The following is a 15,989-nucleotide window of genomic DNA, read 5'->3' as shown; positions in this document are numbered from 1 at the left end:
GTCATTACAGACACCCTGGTTCGATTCCAGGCTGTATCACAACCGGCTGTGATTGGAAGTCCCATAGAGCAGCGCACAATTGGCCCGGTTTGGCCGGTGTAGGCTGTCATTGTAAATAAGAATTTGTTCTTAACGGACTTGCCTAGTTAAATAAACGTTACATTTTAAAATATATATGAATAATAATCATCTAGGTTTGTACCTGTAGACTTTCCATCACCATGAAGAAAAACAATGTACAATACAGTAATTGAGTACATTGAGACATGGTGGTTTGTGATAATGTGGCTCAGTTGGTAGAGCATGGCACTGGCAATGCTAGGGTTGTGGGTTTGAATCCCATGGGGGACCAGTATGAAAATGTATGCACTCACTACTGTAAGTTGCTCTGGATAAGAGTGTCTATGAAAAGGAATGAATAGACCATTTCAGTTTTCACATAGTTTAAAAAAAAATCACAAAAGTAGGGCGCTGGGCCTTTACTAGTCATGTATTAGCAGACTGATATAGAAGTATTCAGCACCTGCAAAAACAACAAAATCTGCACCCCCAGCTATAGCATGCCACATGTACTGTATATGGGCCACAGTCAAGTGTATTTCAATATGGTTGCATCAATGATTGTAATTGAGTATCTTTGACTTGAAAATAAATTATTACATTTATGTAAATGTCTTACAATAAAATAAATCATATATTTACTAAACGATGCCGTGATTACTAATAATTATTACATTAACCACCTGAACTTGAGGGCACGTGTGCGTCCCGCACGCGAACGTTAATTCGAAAACAGTTCTGAGGCAGTGACCCAGCAAAGATAGTTAATTGATTGAAGCTAATAACAGTCCCAGGTAATCAGTATTGCTAATCAGCCAATATGAAATACAAAGTATTATACGTCCTTGGACTTTTAATAATATCTATGTAGCTAACGTTAGTTTGAAGCCTGGATACTTTCGTTACAATAACTTCCAGTGAACTTGCCAGCTAAAGCTAGTTAACGTTAGCAGACGTTGGCTAGCTAGCTATCATGTTTTAGCCAACAACGTTAAGGCACTATAGCATATTCGTAGACAGTATTATAGTGCAAGGACTGACATTGGATACAGTAGCTCAGGACAATGGATGTTTATAGGAAAAGTTACTTTGAAAAACATGTTTGACCGCCCAAAGATCGGCGGCCTCGCATGACAAGTGCCACACTAACGTTATTCATCCAGTTCAACCTACAATCAAAGCAAACTTTTGTAACCTCTCTAAACATCTCTGCTGCAGTCTACTTTTGTTTAGTTGGCTAACAACAAACACTGGGAAGCTGTAGCCTAAGTGGGCAACCGTATAGCTAGCTAGTTGAGTTGGTTATATCTAGGCAACGGTAACTTATCCGTAGCTCAAGTATTTAAGTTTGCTAGCATATGTCTCAGTAGTTGAGGCCTTGGTAAGTGTGTATAATTGTGTGTTTGGTGACTGTAGAACATAACTGACTTGACTATCTACTATCATTTTGGGTTGACACTGACAGCAGTCTTCATTATGTTCCTGACCAGGTGTCAGGATGTCTGACGATCTGATGAAGAAGATGCTCCGGGCTGTCCTCCAGGCCAATAAGAACGGGGTGTCCATCACGCGGTTGCAGGGGGAATACAGGTCGCTGACGGGGGAGTTCATCCCTGACCGAAAGATGGGTTACCCTTCAATGGAGTGCTTCCTCCGCAGTATCCCCTCCGTGGTCAGGATGGAGAATCGCATGGGGGAGGTAAGGCCTACCTCCATATAAACGGGCGGCTGGTAGCCTAGTGATTAAAAGCACTGGGCCAGTAACCGAAAGGTCGCTGGTTTGAATCCCCGAGCCGACTAGGTGTGAAATCTGCCTTTGCCCCGCAGGAGCAAGCAGCATATCACTTATACCAGCCGGTTCCTTTTCTATTGGCCACTTTCCTTTTAAATCTATGAAGGGAAGTGAAGACGTGCACATTTCAGGAGGAAGGACATATTTGGAGTTTGAGGAGAGTTGAGCTAGTCAGATTGAGGTTTTAAGCCAATATGTGTCACTTTGTATGAGCTTGTACTCTCTATATTTCTCCTGTAGATAATGTGCTTTGCTGCAGTCTGTCAAGAAACGGCCCACATCGCTCAGCTGGTCGCCCGTCAGAAGTCCAGCAAGAGGGCACCTGGCAGATCCCAGATGCTGAACTGTCGGATGAGGTCGAAATTGGCTTCAAATTTTGTGTTCTATGGTAGGTCTCGTCTGTCCTTGTCCCAGTCTGTGTCATCTGAGAATGGCTCTTTTCTGAATGTGTCTTTCCTCGATGGCCCAGTTTACTATTCCTTTGAGAACTTGAATTTCAACAAAAAGCTAAGTATAAGGGCCTTTCAGACAAATTATATTCCTCTCACTCCTGATTCTTTGCACATATGAATCAAATCAGTGAGTGAAAAAGTGAAGCAGGATGCTCTCATCACTGACATCTACCTCTTCCATCTCTCCCCTCATCTCCAGAGAAGCCTCGGACGTCCCTGCGTCAGCCCGACCGTGCTCAAGTGCGCTCTGGCTGGAGCCAGCCTTACACCTCCATGGGACCCTCACGGCCACGAAGCTACAACACCTGTGGAGGCTTCAGTGCTGGGGGAGACATCAGGAAGATGTACAGCCAGCATGACAAGCGGGCCAACCCCCCTGCTCCGGCACCGCAGAGTCAGAACAGGGAGTCCATCACTCAGGTGAAACCGAGTGAGAGGTGAGTGGAAGGAACACATTCTTTAGTATGAGAGGTGTGGAGGGCATTAACACACACCAATGTGTAAGGTGTAGGTGGTTTGTGACGTTATACCGTTTTCAATGTAATTTCATGTAATGTTATTGACAAATGTCTTCTCTGCATTCAAATAGTACCACCAGACCTCCCGGGTGGCGCAGTGGTCTAGGGCACTGCATCGCAGTGCTAGCTGCGCCACCAGAGTCTCTGGGTTCGCGCCCAGGCTCTGTCGCAGCCGGCCGCAACCGGGAGGTCCGTGGGGCGACGCACAATTGGCATAGCGTCGTCCGGGTTAGGGAGGGTTTGGCCGGTAGGGATATCCTTGTCTCAGTATGTAAAATGTAATAAAATGTATGCACTCTACTGTAAGTCGCTCTGGATAAGAGCGTCTGCTAAATGACTAAAATGTAAATGTAGATGTTACTATCCCTCTATCTTCAGACCAGTCAAGAAATGTACCTTTTCTTCTAGACAGGTGAAAGAAGTCAACCATCACATTTCGATTACCACCCAAAAAGCTCCTGGTAAGTCTCAAGTGGAACCCACCTTTCTCCATTTGGAGATTTGGCTAATTGCATGACAGCAGATTCATAGTGGAGATTTTGTCTGAAATCCCAGACTAAGAGTATTTCTCCTAGGAAGTCTATGCTATGTCTCCCTCTAGAGGGCATCTGGTTAGTGTCCTCTGAACACTCCAGTGGTGGTAGTGTTACTGTACAAAACATTTGAAAACGTTTTCACCCTACTGAACATGACTAGCTGGTATACTATGTATTAATAACATGCCATCGTTTCATCCTATTTCCCAGCTCTCTCCAGTTTCCCAGCTCTCGCCATTACCATCAGTAACGTCTCTCCTCCTCCGACGCCCAAAGCCTTTAAGCCGGGAGGCTACAACCCCCAGGTGGTGCAGAGTCAGATCTCTGAGGTGCTGAAGAAGTACTGCAGTGGTCTGTGGCTCTCCAAGCTGCCCTCTGTGTACCGGGACATGCACAAACAGGACCTACCTGGCCAAGCAGTCATAGACCTGGAGAACTGGACACACATATGCTCAGTAAGTATCTAGTGGAAAATCATATTATCTTTGTTTCCCTTCTATCAGCAACAAAATGTTTTTTTTTTTGAGATGATAGAATAGTTACCACTCATTTTCCCCCCACAGATTTACAGAACGTTAGAAAGTCGCACTGTTTTACTGTAGTGTTTTATGTACTTTAAAAATGCACTTTGATGCATCAAGTGACACTTTGTGTTTCAGGTTGAGAAGCCTGTTAGTACCAATCGAGCAGATAGGCTGGTCTACCCCCCTCAGCCCAAACCCCCCAGCCCTGCTCTCTCACCAGTCAAACCTCCAACGGCTCCTTATACAGTAAAACCAGCTACAACCCTCCTAGCCAAACCCATCACTACTGCTCCAGTCAAACCAGTCACTGCCAACCCAGTGAAACTGGCCCCTCTATTCTTCTCACCTAGGAACCCCTCCTTGAACCAGAGTCAGACCTTGCCCACTCCACCGGCCACCTCTTCGAAGCACTCCCCGACCCATACCCCTACCTCTCCAACTGCCCCATCTACCTTGTGGAAGCCCTCTCCTTCCCACCTACTCCCTATGCCCACCTGTAATTTGTGGAGACCCTCCCCTACTTCCACCTCGCCCTCAATGAAGCCAGCAACTACCCCCACCTCCCCTACTCCTCCCTTCCTCACCTCCCCCACATGGATGGCCTCCCCTACCCCCACCACCCCGATCCCCCTCTCCCCTACAGCGGTGAGCATCCCCGCGGAGGCGCGCCTCAGACTGAAGGAGCTGCTGTCTAAATACAGCCATGGCCTGTGGGCCCACGCCCTCCCCAAGCTCTACCATGAGACCTTCAAGGTTCCCTTCCCAGAGGACATCCTGGCCAACCTGTCTCTCTTACTAGACATCTGCACCGTGGAGTACCCCATGTCCGACAACAAGAAGAAGGCCATCCTCTACGGCCCCACCACCGAGTACAAGGCCAAGGTAGGGCTGCCTGTTCCACTCCAGAAATGTTATTTAATTTATTCATTGTTTATTCGGGAGATCATATATCGGAGTCATTTCTGATTCCTCGAGTCGGGAATCGACTCTTGAAATTGATTCCCTCCCAAACAACATGTGCCGGGTCCAATAGAAGAAACTGGTAGAGAACACATTGGCACAACTGTAGTAAGGTGTGTTGTTTGGACATGCAGGTGAGCAGCACCCCGTCTTCTCCGTCGGGTTATAAGCTCAACAGCACCCCCGTGGTTCCTCCTCTGCTGCTCCCCAAGGAGGAGTTCCCCTCAGTGCTGGTGGTGGAGGCAAGCAGCACCGACCAGGTCATCCTCAGGTAGCTTATTTCTTTGGTCATTTGACTATTTATTTTGAGAAATTGCTGGTCAAATTTAAGGGGACTTTTACATTTTTGGGGGGAAATTATGTCTTCGACATTGCAATTTCGGGGGCATTTCATGAACTTTTCAGGGAATTTTGCAGCCTAAAGCCTCTAATTTCCTGTTTAGAAGATTCACTCCCCTGCAATATTTCCTGCTGCTTCTGGAAATCCTCCAACCTGGATTTCAGAAAAACCTGAAAATGTTGGGAATTTTCCTCTTCTTACTCAGGTACATAGGCGAGGGCTACTCTCAGGCCCTGGAGACAATGGAGGAATCCATGAGTACCGTCTACAGCCAGCTCAGCGCTCAGAGGCTCCTCCCCTTCCCCTCGACTGGTGAACTGGCGGCCGTCAAAGTGGAGGGGGGCGAGGAGGTCGTCAGGGCCCAGGTCTGTGAGGTCATGACCGACAAAGTCAAGGTAAGGACAGTGTTGGAGAGGCAAGCTCAATGGAGAATCTCCATTTGAAAGTTCTGTTTAGTCCAGGACTAGGCTTAACCGGTGTCTAGGAAATCTCCCCTATAGGTTTGTGAAGCGCTGCAGGGAACTGAGCCAAAACACGATTAGGTGGTGAAAAGTTGAACAAACATTGGCCTAGTGGTTAGAGCATTGGACTAGTAACCGAAAGGTTGCAAGATTGAATCCCCGAGCTGACAAGGTACAAATCGGTAGTTCTGCCCCTGAACAAGGCAGTTAACCCACTATTCCTAGGCCGTAATTGAAAATAAGAATTTGTTCTTAACTGACTTGCCTAGTTAAATAAAGGTAAAATAAAACATTTTAAATGCAGTAGAAAGAGAAGTGTGTGGTAGTGGGTTAGAAGGGCCTCATGAGGATACTTTTCTGCCAAATCTAGTTGGATTTTAAAGTATAGTGTGAAAAATAATAATCATGGGAAGCAGGAAATAATGAGGATGTTTTATTGGACATTCCTATGCTAGACTTAGTTACAGGTGTCCAGTCCACATCACCTACATGGCCCTGTGTTTAACCAGATTTGTCGACCCTCGGGTGTTTTAAGTGGACCACTAGCCCAGTAACCAGCCGTGCAGGTGTATTACTAGAAGACTGTACCTTGTATGTTTTCAGTCCACAGAAAGTTCAAGGCCCTGTTTATAACCAGACTGTGTTGTTGTTGCTCTACAGGTGTACTACGTGGACCATGGCTTCTCTGAGGTCCTCAGTAGAACCAAACTACTGGAGCTGCAGAAAGACTTCCTCAAGCTGCCCTTCCAGGCGACTACCTGTACACTAGCTGGTAACCAAGTTCAACTCCCATTTCCCCGTCTCTTCTGAGCATTGCAACTACAGTGTGTCCATGAAAATAATTAGTTTGTGTGATGGAGAATACAAGCAGTTAGCTAAATGTAATGTTTATTTACACATGTCACGTCACTACAGTTAGTGGTATTCCACGTTCTGGTGTGTTTAATCTGCTGTCTTTGTCCTTTAGGGATCCTCTCAGATCTAAGTACCTCGGGGTCGTAATATGGAGCAAGAGGTTAATTTTAATCGCTCTCTCTCTTTTTTCCATCTCTCTTTCTCTCCCATCTTTCTCCCTCTTTTCTCTCTCTCCCTCACGCTGCTGTCACCATCTTTCTCCCTCTCTGCGTCTCCCTCTGTGTGTAGGTCTGGAGCAGTTCAGCTCGGAGCTCTCTGTGCTGCAAACGCTGGAGTCCCTGGCCGTAGGTAAGATCCTCCTGGTGGAGCTGCTGCAGCACGACGCTGACCCGCCCCAGGTGGTGCTCTACGACACGTCGCACGATGATGAGGTCAACATCAACGCTGTATGCCTCAAGGCTCTGCAGGACAAGGCCATGGAGAACCCTTTACAGGTTGTTATAGGTTTTCTAGAGTATCCATTTTTCCTTTCAATGCACATTTGATCAATTTGCATGGAAAGGATGCGCACAGACGGCATGCTGGGAGCAGCACAGGGTCAGCCTTGGACTGGGGCACATTTCCGGGTTAATGGCCTTGTTCTATGGCACACCGTCAGTAGGTAGCACATGCAATATTGTGTTCTGTCCTTTGTCCACCTGAAATGCATGCATACCCATCATGTTTTCTCTTGCCATGTTAAGTAATCTACCTCAATCTCACTGTAATGAGGGTTTGTTCTCAGTTAGGCGTTCATGAATACGTAGTGCCATGTATGGAGTTTGAATGCGTCTGTGGTTTCTCCTCCAGGTCAACAGTACCTAAACTCAGCAAAAAAGAAACGTCCTCTCACTGTCAACTGTGTTTGTTTATTTTCAGCAAACTTAACATGTGTAAATATTTGTATGAACATAACAAGATTCAACAACTGAGACATAAACTGAACAAGTTCCACAGACTAACAGAAATTGTCCCTGAACAAAGGGGTCAAAATCAAAAGTAACAGTCAGTATCTGGTGTGGCCACCAGCTGCATTAAGTACTGCATTGCATCTTCTCCTCATGGACTGCACCAGATTTGCCAGTTCTTGTTGTGAGATGTTACCAAACTCTTCCACCAAGGCACCTGCAAGTTCCCAGACATTTCTGGGGGGGAATGGCCATAGCCCTCACCCTCCGATCCAACAGGTCCCAGACGTGCTCAATGGGATTGAGATCCGGGCTCTTCGCTGGCCATGGCAGAACACTGACATTCCTGTCTTGCAGGAAATCACGCACAGAACGAGCAGTATGGCTAGTGGCATTGTCATGCTGGAGGGTCATGTCAGGATGAGCCTGCAGGAAGGGTACCACATGAGGGAGGAGGATGTCTTCCCTGTAATGCACAGCGTTGAGATTGCCTGCAATGACAACAAGCTCAGTCCGATGATGCTGTGACACACCGCCCCAGACCATGACGGACCCTCCCCCTCCAAATCGATCCCGCTCCAGAGTACAGGCCTCGGTGTAACGCTCATTTCTTTGACGATAAACACAAATCCGACCATCACCCCTGGTGAGACAAACCCGCGACTCGTCAGAGAAGAGCACTTTTTGCCAGTCCTGTCTGGTCCAGCGACGGTGGGTTTGTGCCCATAAGCGACTTTGCCGGTGAGGTCCTGCCTTACAACAGGCTTACAAGCCCTCAGTCCAGCTTCTCCCAGCCTATTGCGGACAGTCTGAGCACTGATGGAGGGATTGTGCGTTCCTGGTGTAACTCGAGCAGTTGTTGCCATCCTGTACCTGTCCCACAGGTGTGATGTTCGAATGTACCGATCCTGTGCAGGTGTTGTTACACGTGGTCTGCCACTCCAAGGACGATCAGCTATCCGTTCTGTAGCGCTGTCTTAGGCGTCTCACAGTACTGACATTGCAATTTATTGCCCTGGCCACATCTGCAGTCCTCATGCCTCCTTACAGCATGCCTATGGCACGTTCACGCAGATGAGCAGGGACCCTGGGCATCTTTCTTTTGGTGTTTTTCAGAGTTAGTAGAAAGGGCTCCTTTAGTGTCCTAAATTTTTATAACTGTGACCTTAATTGCCTACTGTCTGTAAGCTGTTAGTGTTTTAATGACTGTTCCACAGGTGCATGTTCATTAATTGTTTATGGTTCATTGAACAAGCATGGGGAACAGTGTTTGAACCCTTTACAATGAAGATGTGTGAAGTTATTTGGATTTTTATGAATTATCTTTGAAAGACAAGGTCCTGAAAAAGGGATGTTTCTTCTTTTGCTGAGTTTATATATAAAATGTATATATATATATAAATGTCTGGTTTCTCCTCCAGGTCAACAGTACCTATATGAATGTGTCTGTGACCAACGTGTGTTCTGACGGAACCATCTTCTGCCAGCTGCCCTCCCGAGGTCGGGTCAAGCTCAACGAGATCCTGGATAAGATCGAGGCCTTCTTCATAACCCAGGTACATGAAGACAGTTGGGATAGTCACACCATTCTTTTTTTTGGGAGGGGGGGGCAACTTGCTGTTACATTATTAGGCTATATTTGTGTAATGGGATTTACAATATGTTGTTGATCGTCTCCTTGCCAGGTGACGTCAGAGTCTCTGGTGTCCACTCCGTTCTGTGGGAAGTGCTGCCTGGCCCGGTACAAAGGAAGGTGGTCCAGAGTAGAGGTAGGAGACTGTAAAGAATAAACTACATGGAAGGAACACTTATCCCAATGGGATGTTCTCTGACAATACATCTTTTCACCCCAAAATAAATGAATAGTGAAATCTAATGCGTTTCAAACCAATTCTCTCCTTTGTTATATTCTGCACTATGCTTGCTTTTACCAAACAGTATGTCTGTGTATCCCTGTCAGATCACCAACCTCCATGGTAGCAGAGTGCTAGATATCAAATTTGTGGACCTGGGAGTCCCGGCCTCTGTAGAGGTCATAGAGCTGAGAGAGATCCCTCCTGCGTTCCTGCACGAGCTCATGGTCATCCCACCACAGGTCGGACGGAAAGACCCCTGGCTTTATTGATGATTGATCCCTTGTGTTGTCTCCTGTTGTCTGATGTACAATTTGCGATAGGTTATCTGTACACCATGCGTTCCTGTACTTTGTCGCAAGCAAATGTCCCTATGCGATACTAAAGTATACTACTCTCTTCCTAGGCGATCAAGTGTTGTCTGGCAGAGCTGGAGGTGGGGGTCTGGACTCCTGAGGCTGTTCTCTGGCTTAGAGGTGCTGTACTCAACGCTATGGACTGTAGCATGAAGGTACGTCAATCACAAACACAGATCCAATTAAAGTATATACAGTGCATTCGGAAAGTATTCAGATCCCTTGACTTTGTCCACATTTTGTTACATTACAGCCTTATTCAAAAATGGATTAAATTGTTTTTTTCCCTCATCAATCTACACACAATATCCCATAATGATAAAGTGAAAACAGTTTTTTTGTGTGCAAATTTATTTAAAAAAATACACACCTTATTTACATAAGTATTCAGATGCTTTGCTATGAGACTTGACATTGAGTTCAGGTGCATCCTGTTTCCATTGATCGTCCTTGAGATGTTTCTACAACTTGATTGGAGTCCACCTGTGGTAAATTAAATTGATTGGACATGATTTGGAAAGGCACACACTTGTCAATATGAGGTCCCACAGTTGACCGTGCATAACAGAGCAAAAACTAAGCCATGAGGTCGAAGGAATTGTCCATAGCGCTCCGAGACAGGATTTTGTCGAGGCATTGAATGTCTCCAAGAACACAGTGGCCTCCATCATCCTTCAATGGAAGAAGTTTGGAACCACCAAGACTCTTCCTAGATCTGTCCGCCCAGCCAAACTGAGCAATTGGGGGAGAAGGGCCTTGGTCAGGGAGGTGACCAAGAATCCGATGGTCACTCTGACAAAGCTCTAGAGTTCCTCTGTGGGGATTGGGTTGTCCTTCTGGAAGGTTCTCATCTCTGCAGTACTCTATCAATCAGGCCTTTATCATAAAGTGGCCAGACAGAAGCCAGTCTTCAGTATTTCTAAAAATAAATAAAAATGTTTTTGATGTGTCATTATGGGGTATTGTGTGTAGATTGAGGGAAAAACAGCTACTATTTAATCCATTTTAGAATAAGGCTGTAACGTAACAAAATGTGGAAAAAGTGAAGTGGTCTGAATACTTCCCGAATGCTCTGTATCAACTGTTTTTGTACTGCAGGTGTGGTAACGGCTAGCTGAACAGAATGTTCAGAATGTATTTTGGGAGGAAACTGCAGTCGGCACACTTTTAAACAAAGAACTATTGAATTTGCTTGCCTCGAGCAGCTATATATAATGCTTGAAAAATTGATGCATAGACAGACGAGAGTTGATGAGACATTAGAAGCAGGTGTGATCCACAGCTGCCGAATTGAAAGAATTTTTGACAGAGTCAAAAAAAATGTCCTCATTAGCATAGCTTTCAGAAGCTACAAACTGAAAGTAGGCACACTGGAATGTCTGACTTGTGAAGCATAAAATAAAATGGACATGAAAGGCTCTAACTTGGACTGATTTTTAACCTTCTCTTCACCTATATATAAAAGCACTTTGTAAAGGAAAAAGCTTCATAAAATGAACGATTGATTTTCCTTCTGTACTATTAGATCTTCAAGCTTTCTAACTCTCCTTTGCGCTGTAGCTCTCCAAGCTGAACTTTAGAATTAAATGTTATTGATTCTCCTATGTCATGTCCATCTCCAAGAAATTTTCAACCCTCTCCTTTTCTATAGATCTCGACACTGGACGAGACCAAGCTGGTGCACATCTACCTGTTTACCTCTGACTCCCAGGATGTCACCAACAGTGTTAACCACCAGATGACGACCTCTGACCTATGGAAGCAACCCGGACCCCAGAAGGACGGCCTCCCTACCCCCAGTTTCCTCAACACCGTGGTCGCCAACATGGTGGATCAGCTTACCCTCGACAGCCCAGCCTGCAGCCCTATCCCTGTCTCCACCAACACCCCCAGCCCTCTGGATGGTGCCGGGGACACCTCAAACCCCACTTTGGTCACCACCGCTTGGGAAGAGAAGCAGCTGGTGCTGCCCCCTCTCTTGGAGCTTCCCCAGGCGGGCCAGAACATGGACGTCTACGTGTCTGTGGCCTGTCACCCGGGACACTTTGTGCTGCAGCCATGGCAGGTAACCAGTTCAAGAGAGCTGCCAAGGGCTGCATCCCAAATTTCCCTCCATCAAAATGCATACAAAATTAATCTCAAACGTTACTAATAAACTTTTCCAAACAAGTCAAACAACGTTTATAATCAAACCTTAGAACGATACAATTTAAGACTGAGAATTGTTATTGTCTTTACCGGAGAAAAATACCAAAGAACGCGCTTGGAAACACTACCGCCAAAATGGGAGCCACCTAGAAAAACTACAATTTCTGGCTAATTTTTCCAAAAACCAGCATGAAACTCTTTCTAAAGACTGTTGACATCTAGTGGAAGTCCTAGGAACTCCAATCTGGGAGGATTTCGCCTTAAAATAAAAGTGACAGCCATTGAAACAGTGGTAGGCTGAATTTTTTTTTTATTTTGGGGGGGGGGGTGGTTTGTCCTCGGGGTTTCACCTGCCATATCAGTTCTGTTTTACTCACAGACATAATTTTAACAGTTTTAGAAACTTTAGAGTGTTTTCTATCCAAATCTACCGATTTATATGCATATCCTAGCTTCTGTGCCTGAGTAACAGGCCGTTTACTTTGGGCACGCTTTTCATCCGGATGTGAAAATACTGCCCCCTACCCAAGAGAGGTTAATGGAGTAGCTTAGTCTTTAGACATTGATTTTGTTTGGTCTTGGTGATCATGTGTGTCTGTATTGTTGAACTCGCTTGACAGGGATTTCTCTGCCAATGAAATCCTCGGGAGGGCCGCCTGAAGTGCAAACTGTAAAACAATATTGCTTTCAGTGTGAACTAAGACGACTAAAACCACAAAGTATGTAGAAAAGATAATGGTGCTATATATTTTTGGGGGGTATAATCTTTGAGTACTGACAATCCCCTAAATAAAAGCTAGACAGGGAGAATTGAAAGTTAAAACAACAATGAATATAGCTGTATATATTTTATTTTGTTTGTCCAAATGAACACCATATTAGCCATGATTTTTCTTTTTGAATTACAGGTAATTAGCTTTAATACGGCAAAAAAAAATGTTTAGCTCCGTGGTAGAATATGTATAATTGCATGAAATTTGTAGTAAACTGCAATATTTCTCTCAGCTGCATGGAAAATGTATAGAATTGCAGGAAATTTGCTTTAAAACTGCAAAAATGTCTCCACTCCATGGACAAATGTTAGAAAATGTCAGCCAGGCCGACCACGCCCCCCCCTGCCACGCTCAACACCTAAGCCGCTTTTTTTTATCCAGAATAAACCTGCATGGCTGAGGCAACCATGTACACTGAACAAAATGTATACGCAACATGTTAAGTGTTGGTCCCATGTTTCATGAGCTGAAATAAGATCCCAGAAATGTTGCATACGCAAAAGAAAGCTTACTTCTCTCAAATTTTGTGCACAAATTTGTTTACATCCCTGTTAGTGAGCCTTTCTCCTTTGCCATGATAATCCACCTGACAGAGGTGGCATATCAAGAAGCTGATTTAAACAGCATGATCATTACACAGGTCCACCTTGTTCAGGGGGACAATGAAAGGCCACTCTAAAAGGTGCAGTTTTGTCACAACACAATGCCACAGAAATGTCAAGTTTTGAGGGAACGTGCAATTGGCACACTGACTGCAGGAATTCTCTGGTGCTGTTACTAGGGAATTTAATTTTAGTTTCTCTACCATAAGCTGCCTCAAATGTCGTTTCAGTGCATTTGGCAGTACGTCCAACTGGCGTCACAACCGCGAACCACGTGTGTGGTGTGGGGGCGAGCGGTTTTCTGATAATGTTGTGAACAGAGTACCCCATGGTGGGGTTATAGTATGGGCAGGGACAACAACCACAATTGCATTTTATCCATGGCAATTTGTATGCACATACTGTGATGAGATCCTGAGGCCCTTTTTTAATATATTTTTTTAGGCATCTGACCAATCAATGCATATCTGTATTCCTAGTCATGCAAAATCCATAGATTAGGGCCTAATGAATTTATTTAAATTGACTGATTTTCCTCATATGAACTGTAACTCTTGCATGTTGTGTTCAGTATATTTCAAATGTGTCAAATCAAACTCAGGACCTGTACAAGCTGGTGGTGCTGATGGGAGAGATGGTCCTTTACTACAACCAGAGGGAGGAGACGCCGGGGCCCGGAGATGTACAGAAAGGAGAGGTCTACGCCGCCAAGGTGGACCATAAGTGAGTGGACAGATTAAGTTTTGGAGGCCCCCACAGTTTTGGTTTTATACAAATGTTGACTTCGTGTTTTTAGTCCTAGATGATTTATGGGTTTTGTGTTGTTTTCACATGGCTGAGGCAACTATATCAACTTGAAATGTGTCAAATAAATGCATGAATGTTTCATTCAGCCTTTTCCCTCGTAGTTGACTCTGTTGGTCAAGGGTGTTCTCTACAACCACCTGGGGTCTGTGTATAACCTCTGACCTCTCTCTGTGCCCACAGTTGGCACCGTGTGCTGGTGAATAGGGTTCTGTCCAGCGGCCTGGTGTCTGTGTACGAGCTGGACTATGGTAAACACGAACTGGTTAGCTGCACCCTGCTCCAGCCTCTCATCGAGTCGTTCAGACAGCTGCCCTTCCAGGGAATCACCGCACAACTGGCTGGTGAGTACTGGACAATGGGTAATACTGTGCATATAATGAATGTGGTTCGAGGACATGCAATTCTGTTGGAATAGTCTGACTGGTGACTTGTAGTTTATCAACAGTGTATTTCTATCATGTTGACCTCTAACATCCGCTATCTTGAACACTTCTTGCAAAAGACACAAACCAAAAAAAGACAATCAGACAAACCTGGATAAATACAGATTTAATCAAATCGAATAACCCCTCTTCCCTCCCCAGGCGTGGAGCAGTGTGTGTGGTCGGAGGCGGCGTCCATTGTGTTCCGGAACCACGTAGAGAAGAAGCCCCTGGTGGCCCAGGTGGAGTGTGTGGTGGAGGCGGAGCTTCCCTGGGACAGGAAGGTGATTGATTTATTGAATTTATTTGAGAATGATAAAAATGCATATAGCCAGTAGCAACATAAATTTCAAAAAGGATAACAGTCACTGGTTGCCTCTGAAATGGCACCCTATTCCTTACATAGTGCGCTGCTTTTGACCGGTGCCCGTTTCAGACAACCAGAGCCCCCATGGGCCCTGGTCAAAAGCAGTGCACTACATAGGGAATCGGGTGCCATTTTGAATGCAAACACTGGCTTATTTCCGTTGTGCTCCAAGGTGATGGTGTACCTGGTGGACACTTCTCGGAAGGAGACTGACATCTGGGTCCACAACATCATGGCTGACTTCCCAGAGGAACAGAGTACCGCCGCGTAGAACCGGACTGGACAGACATACCACATAAGACTGTTGTGGTATCCTTATACCACACAGGTAGAATCTCTGCCAGAGTCTATCACATATGCTGAAATGATGCACACCACTTGCTGTAGCATATAACTGTTGGTATCCCGTTCACTTATTCCACAGGTCACAAAGATCTTCCAGAGTGTCTCAGGTCATTGGGTAGCCTGCATTTATGCAGGAGCTCGGTATATTAGCTTAGCACTGTGTGAAGCATAGAACTGTGATTTTTCTTATCGTATGGGGGGACGAATCTATTTGCAGTGTTGTGTGTGTACAGAGAAAGGGATTAAACAACAGTACCCACCCCATCAATCACCTTAGCAGGGTATGTTGTTCAAGTGTAATATAAAGTGTCCTTTATCGTTCAGTTTCAATCTATCAAATACTTTGTGTAGAAAGTTCTTTACTGATTTAGTTATTATTCAGCGCCAACTTTGTCTTGCCATTTGTCCTAACTTGTGATTTGTTTGCCTTTAACTTAAATAATAATTTAAGTTTCAGTCAATTGTATGTAATTCGTTGTTCAATACCTTGACTTTGACACTTATTTTGCTTTTTGTGTGTAATATCCCACAGTACCAACTTTACTTTTGAATGAAATGGCTCAAATGGATTAATGTAGATTTGGCTGAATAAATGGTTCATTAAAAAGCACAACTTTGTTATACATTGTAATATTCATTACCAATAACAGCTACTAAGCTGTTTATACCGTGAGTGGAATATGAAAGGAGAGTTATGTTATGAATTTAGTTCAATTAAAACTATACGAAATGGTATTCAAAGACAAAGGTTTTTATTCTTTACGATGAAAACGCACTATTGTTTTTGCTGCTGTTCTGATGCACCGGTAATGTCTACTACTGGTAACGTAAATGGCGCTTGTATCATTTGATGTCCATGTAGCACACTTGC

At 44.9% G+C, this 15,989-nt stretch overlaps 1 protein-coding gene across 1 annotated transcript; it reads left to right on the top strand.

The window, feature by feature from the left end:
• Window positions 1-768: 768 nt before the first annotated feature.
• LOC129841400 (tudor domain-containing protein 7A-like) lies at window positions 769-15,799 on the top strand. Its single transcript, XM_055909660.1, has 20 exons — window positions 769-854; window positions 1,551-1,759; window positions 2,093-2,240; window positions 2,504-2,741; window positions 3,231-3,283; window positions 3,569-3,813; window positions 4,018-4,764; window positions 4,977-5,113; window positions 5,388-5,577; window positions 6,304-6,415; window positions 6,787-6,992; window positions 8,867-9,001; window positions 9,131-9,214; window positions 9,406-9,540; window positions 9,705-9,809; window positions 11,306-11,719; window positions 13,779-13,900; window positions 14,165-14,325; window positions 14,569-14,690; window positions 14,946-15,799. Exons 2-20 carry the CDS (start codon window positions 1,559-1,561, stop codon window positions 15,042-15,044), a joined length of 3,654 nt encoding a protein of 1,217 aa, XP_055765635.1. The 5' UTR covers window positions 769-854; window positions 1,551-1,558; the 3' UTR covers window positions 15,045-15,799.
• The last annotated feature ends 190 nt before the right edge of the window (window positions 15,800-15,989 follow it).

Source organism: Salvelinus fontinalis, chromosome 42 (assembly GCF_029448725.1).
Source record: "Salvelinus fontinalis isolate EN_2023a chromosome 42, ASM2944872v1, whole genome shotgun sequence".
In the NCBI taxonomy this organism is placed as follows: Eukaryota; Metazoa; Chordata; class Actinopteri; order Salmoniformes; family Salmonidae; genus Salvelinus; species Salvelinus fontinalis.
The sequence above is the reverse complement of the archived record's forward strand: the minus strand, read 5'-3'. Positions and strand labels throughout refer to the sequence as shown.

What these genes read in the sequence shown, in the direction of transcription:
- LOC129841400 (XM_055909660.1), top strand. Translation starts at nt 1,559, where the DNA reads ATGTCTGACGATCTGATGAAGAAGATGCTCCGGGCTGTCCTCCAGGCC. An exon ending in TTCAAATTTTGTGTTCTATG is followed by an intron (nt 2,241 to 2,503) that starts GTAGGTCTCGTC and finishes CCTCATCTCCAG; the next exon opens with AGAAGCCTCGGACGTCCCTG. An exon ending in GCCGCCAAGGTGGACCATAA is followed by an intron (nt 13,901 to 14,164) that starts GTGAGTGGACAG and finishes CTGTGCCCACAG; the next exon opens with TTGGCACCGTGTGCTGGTGA.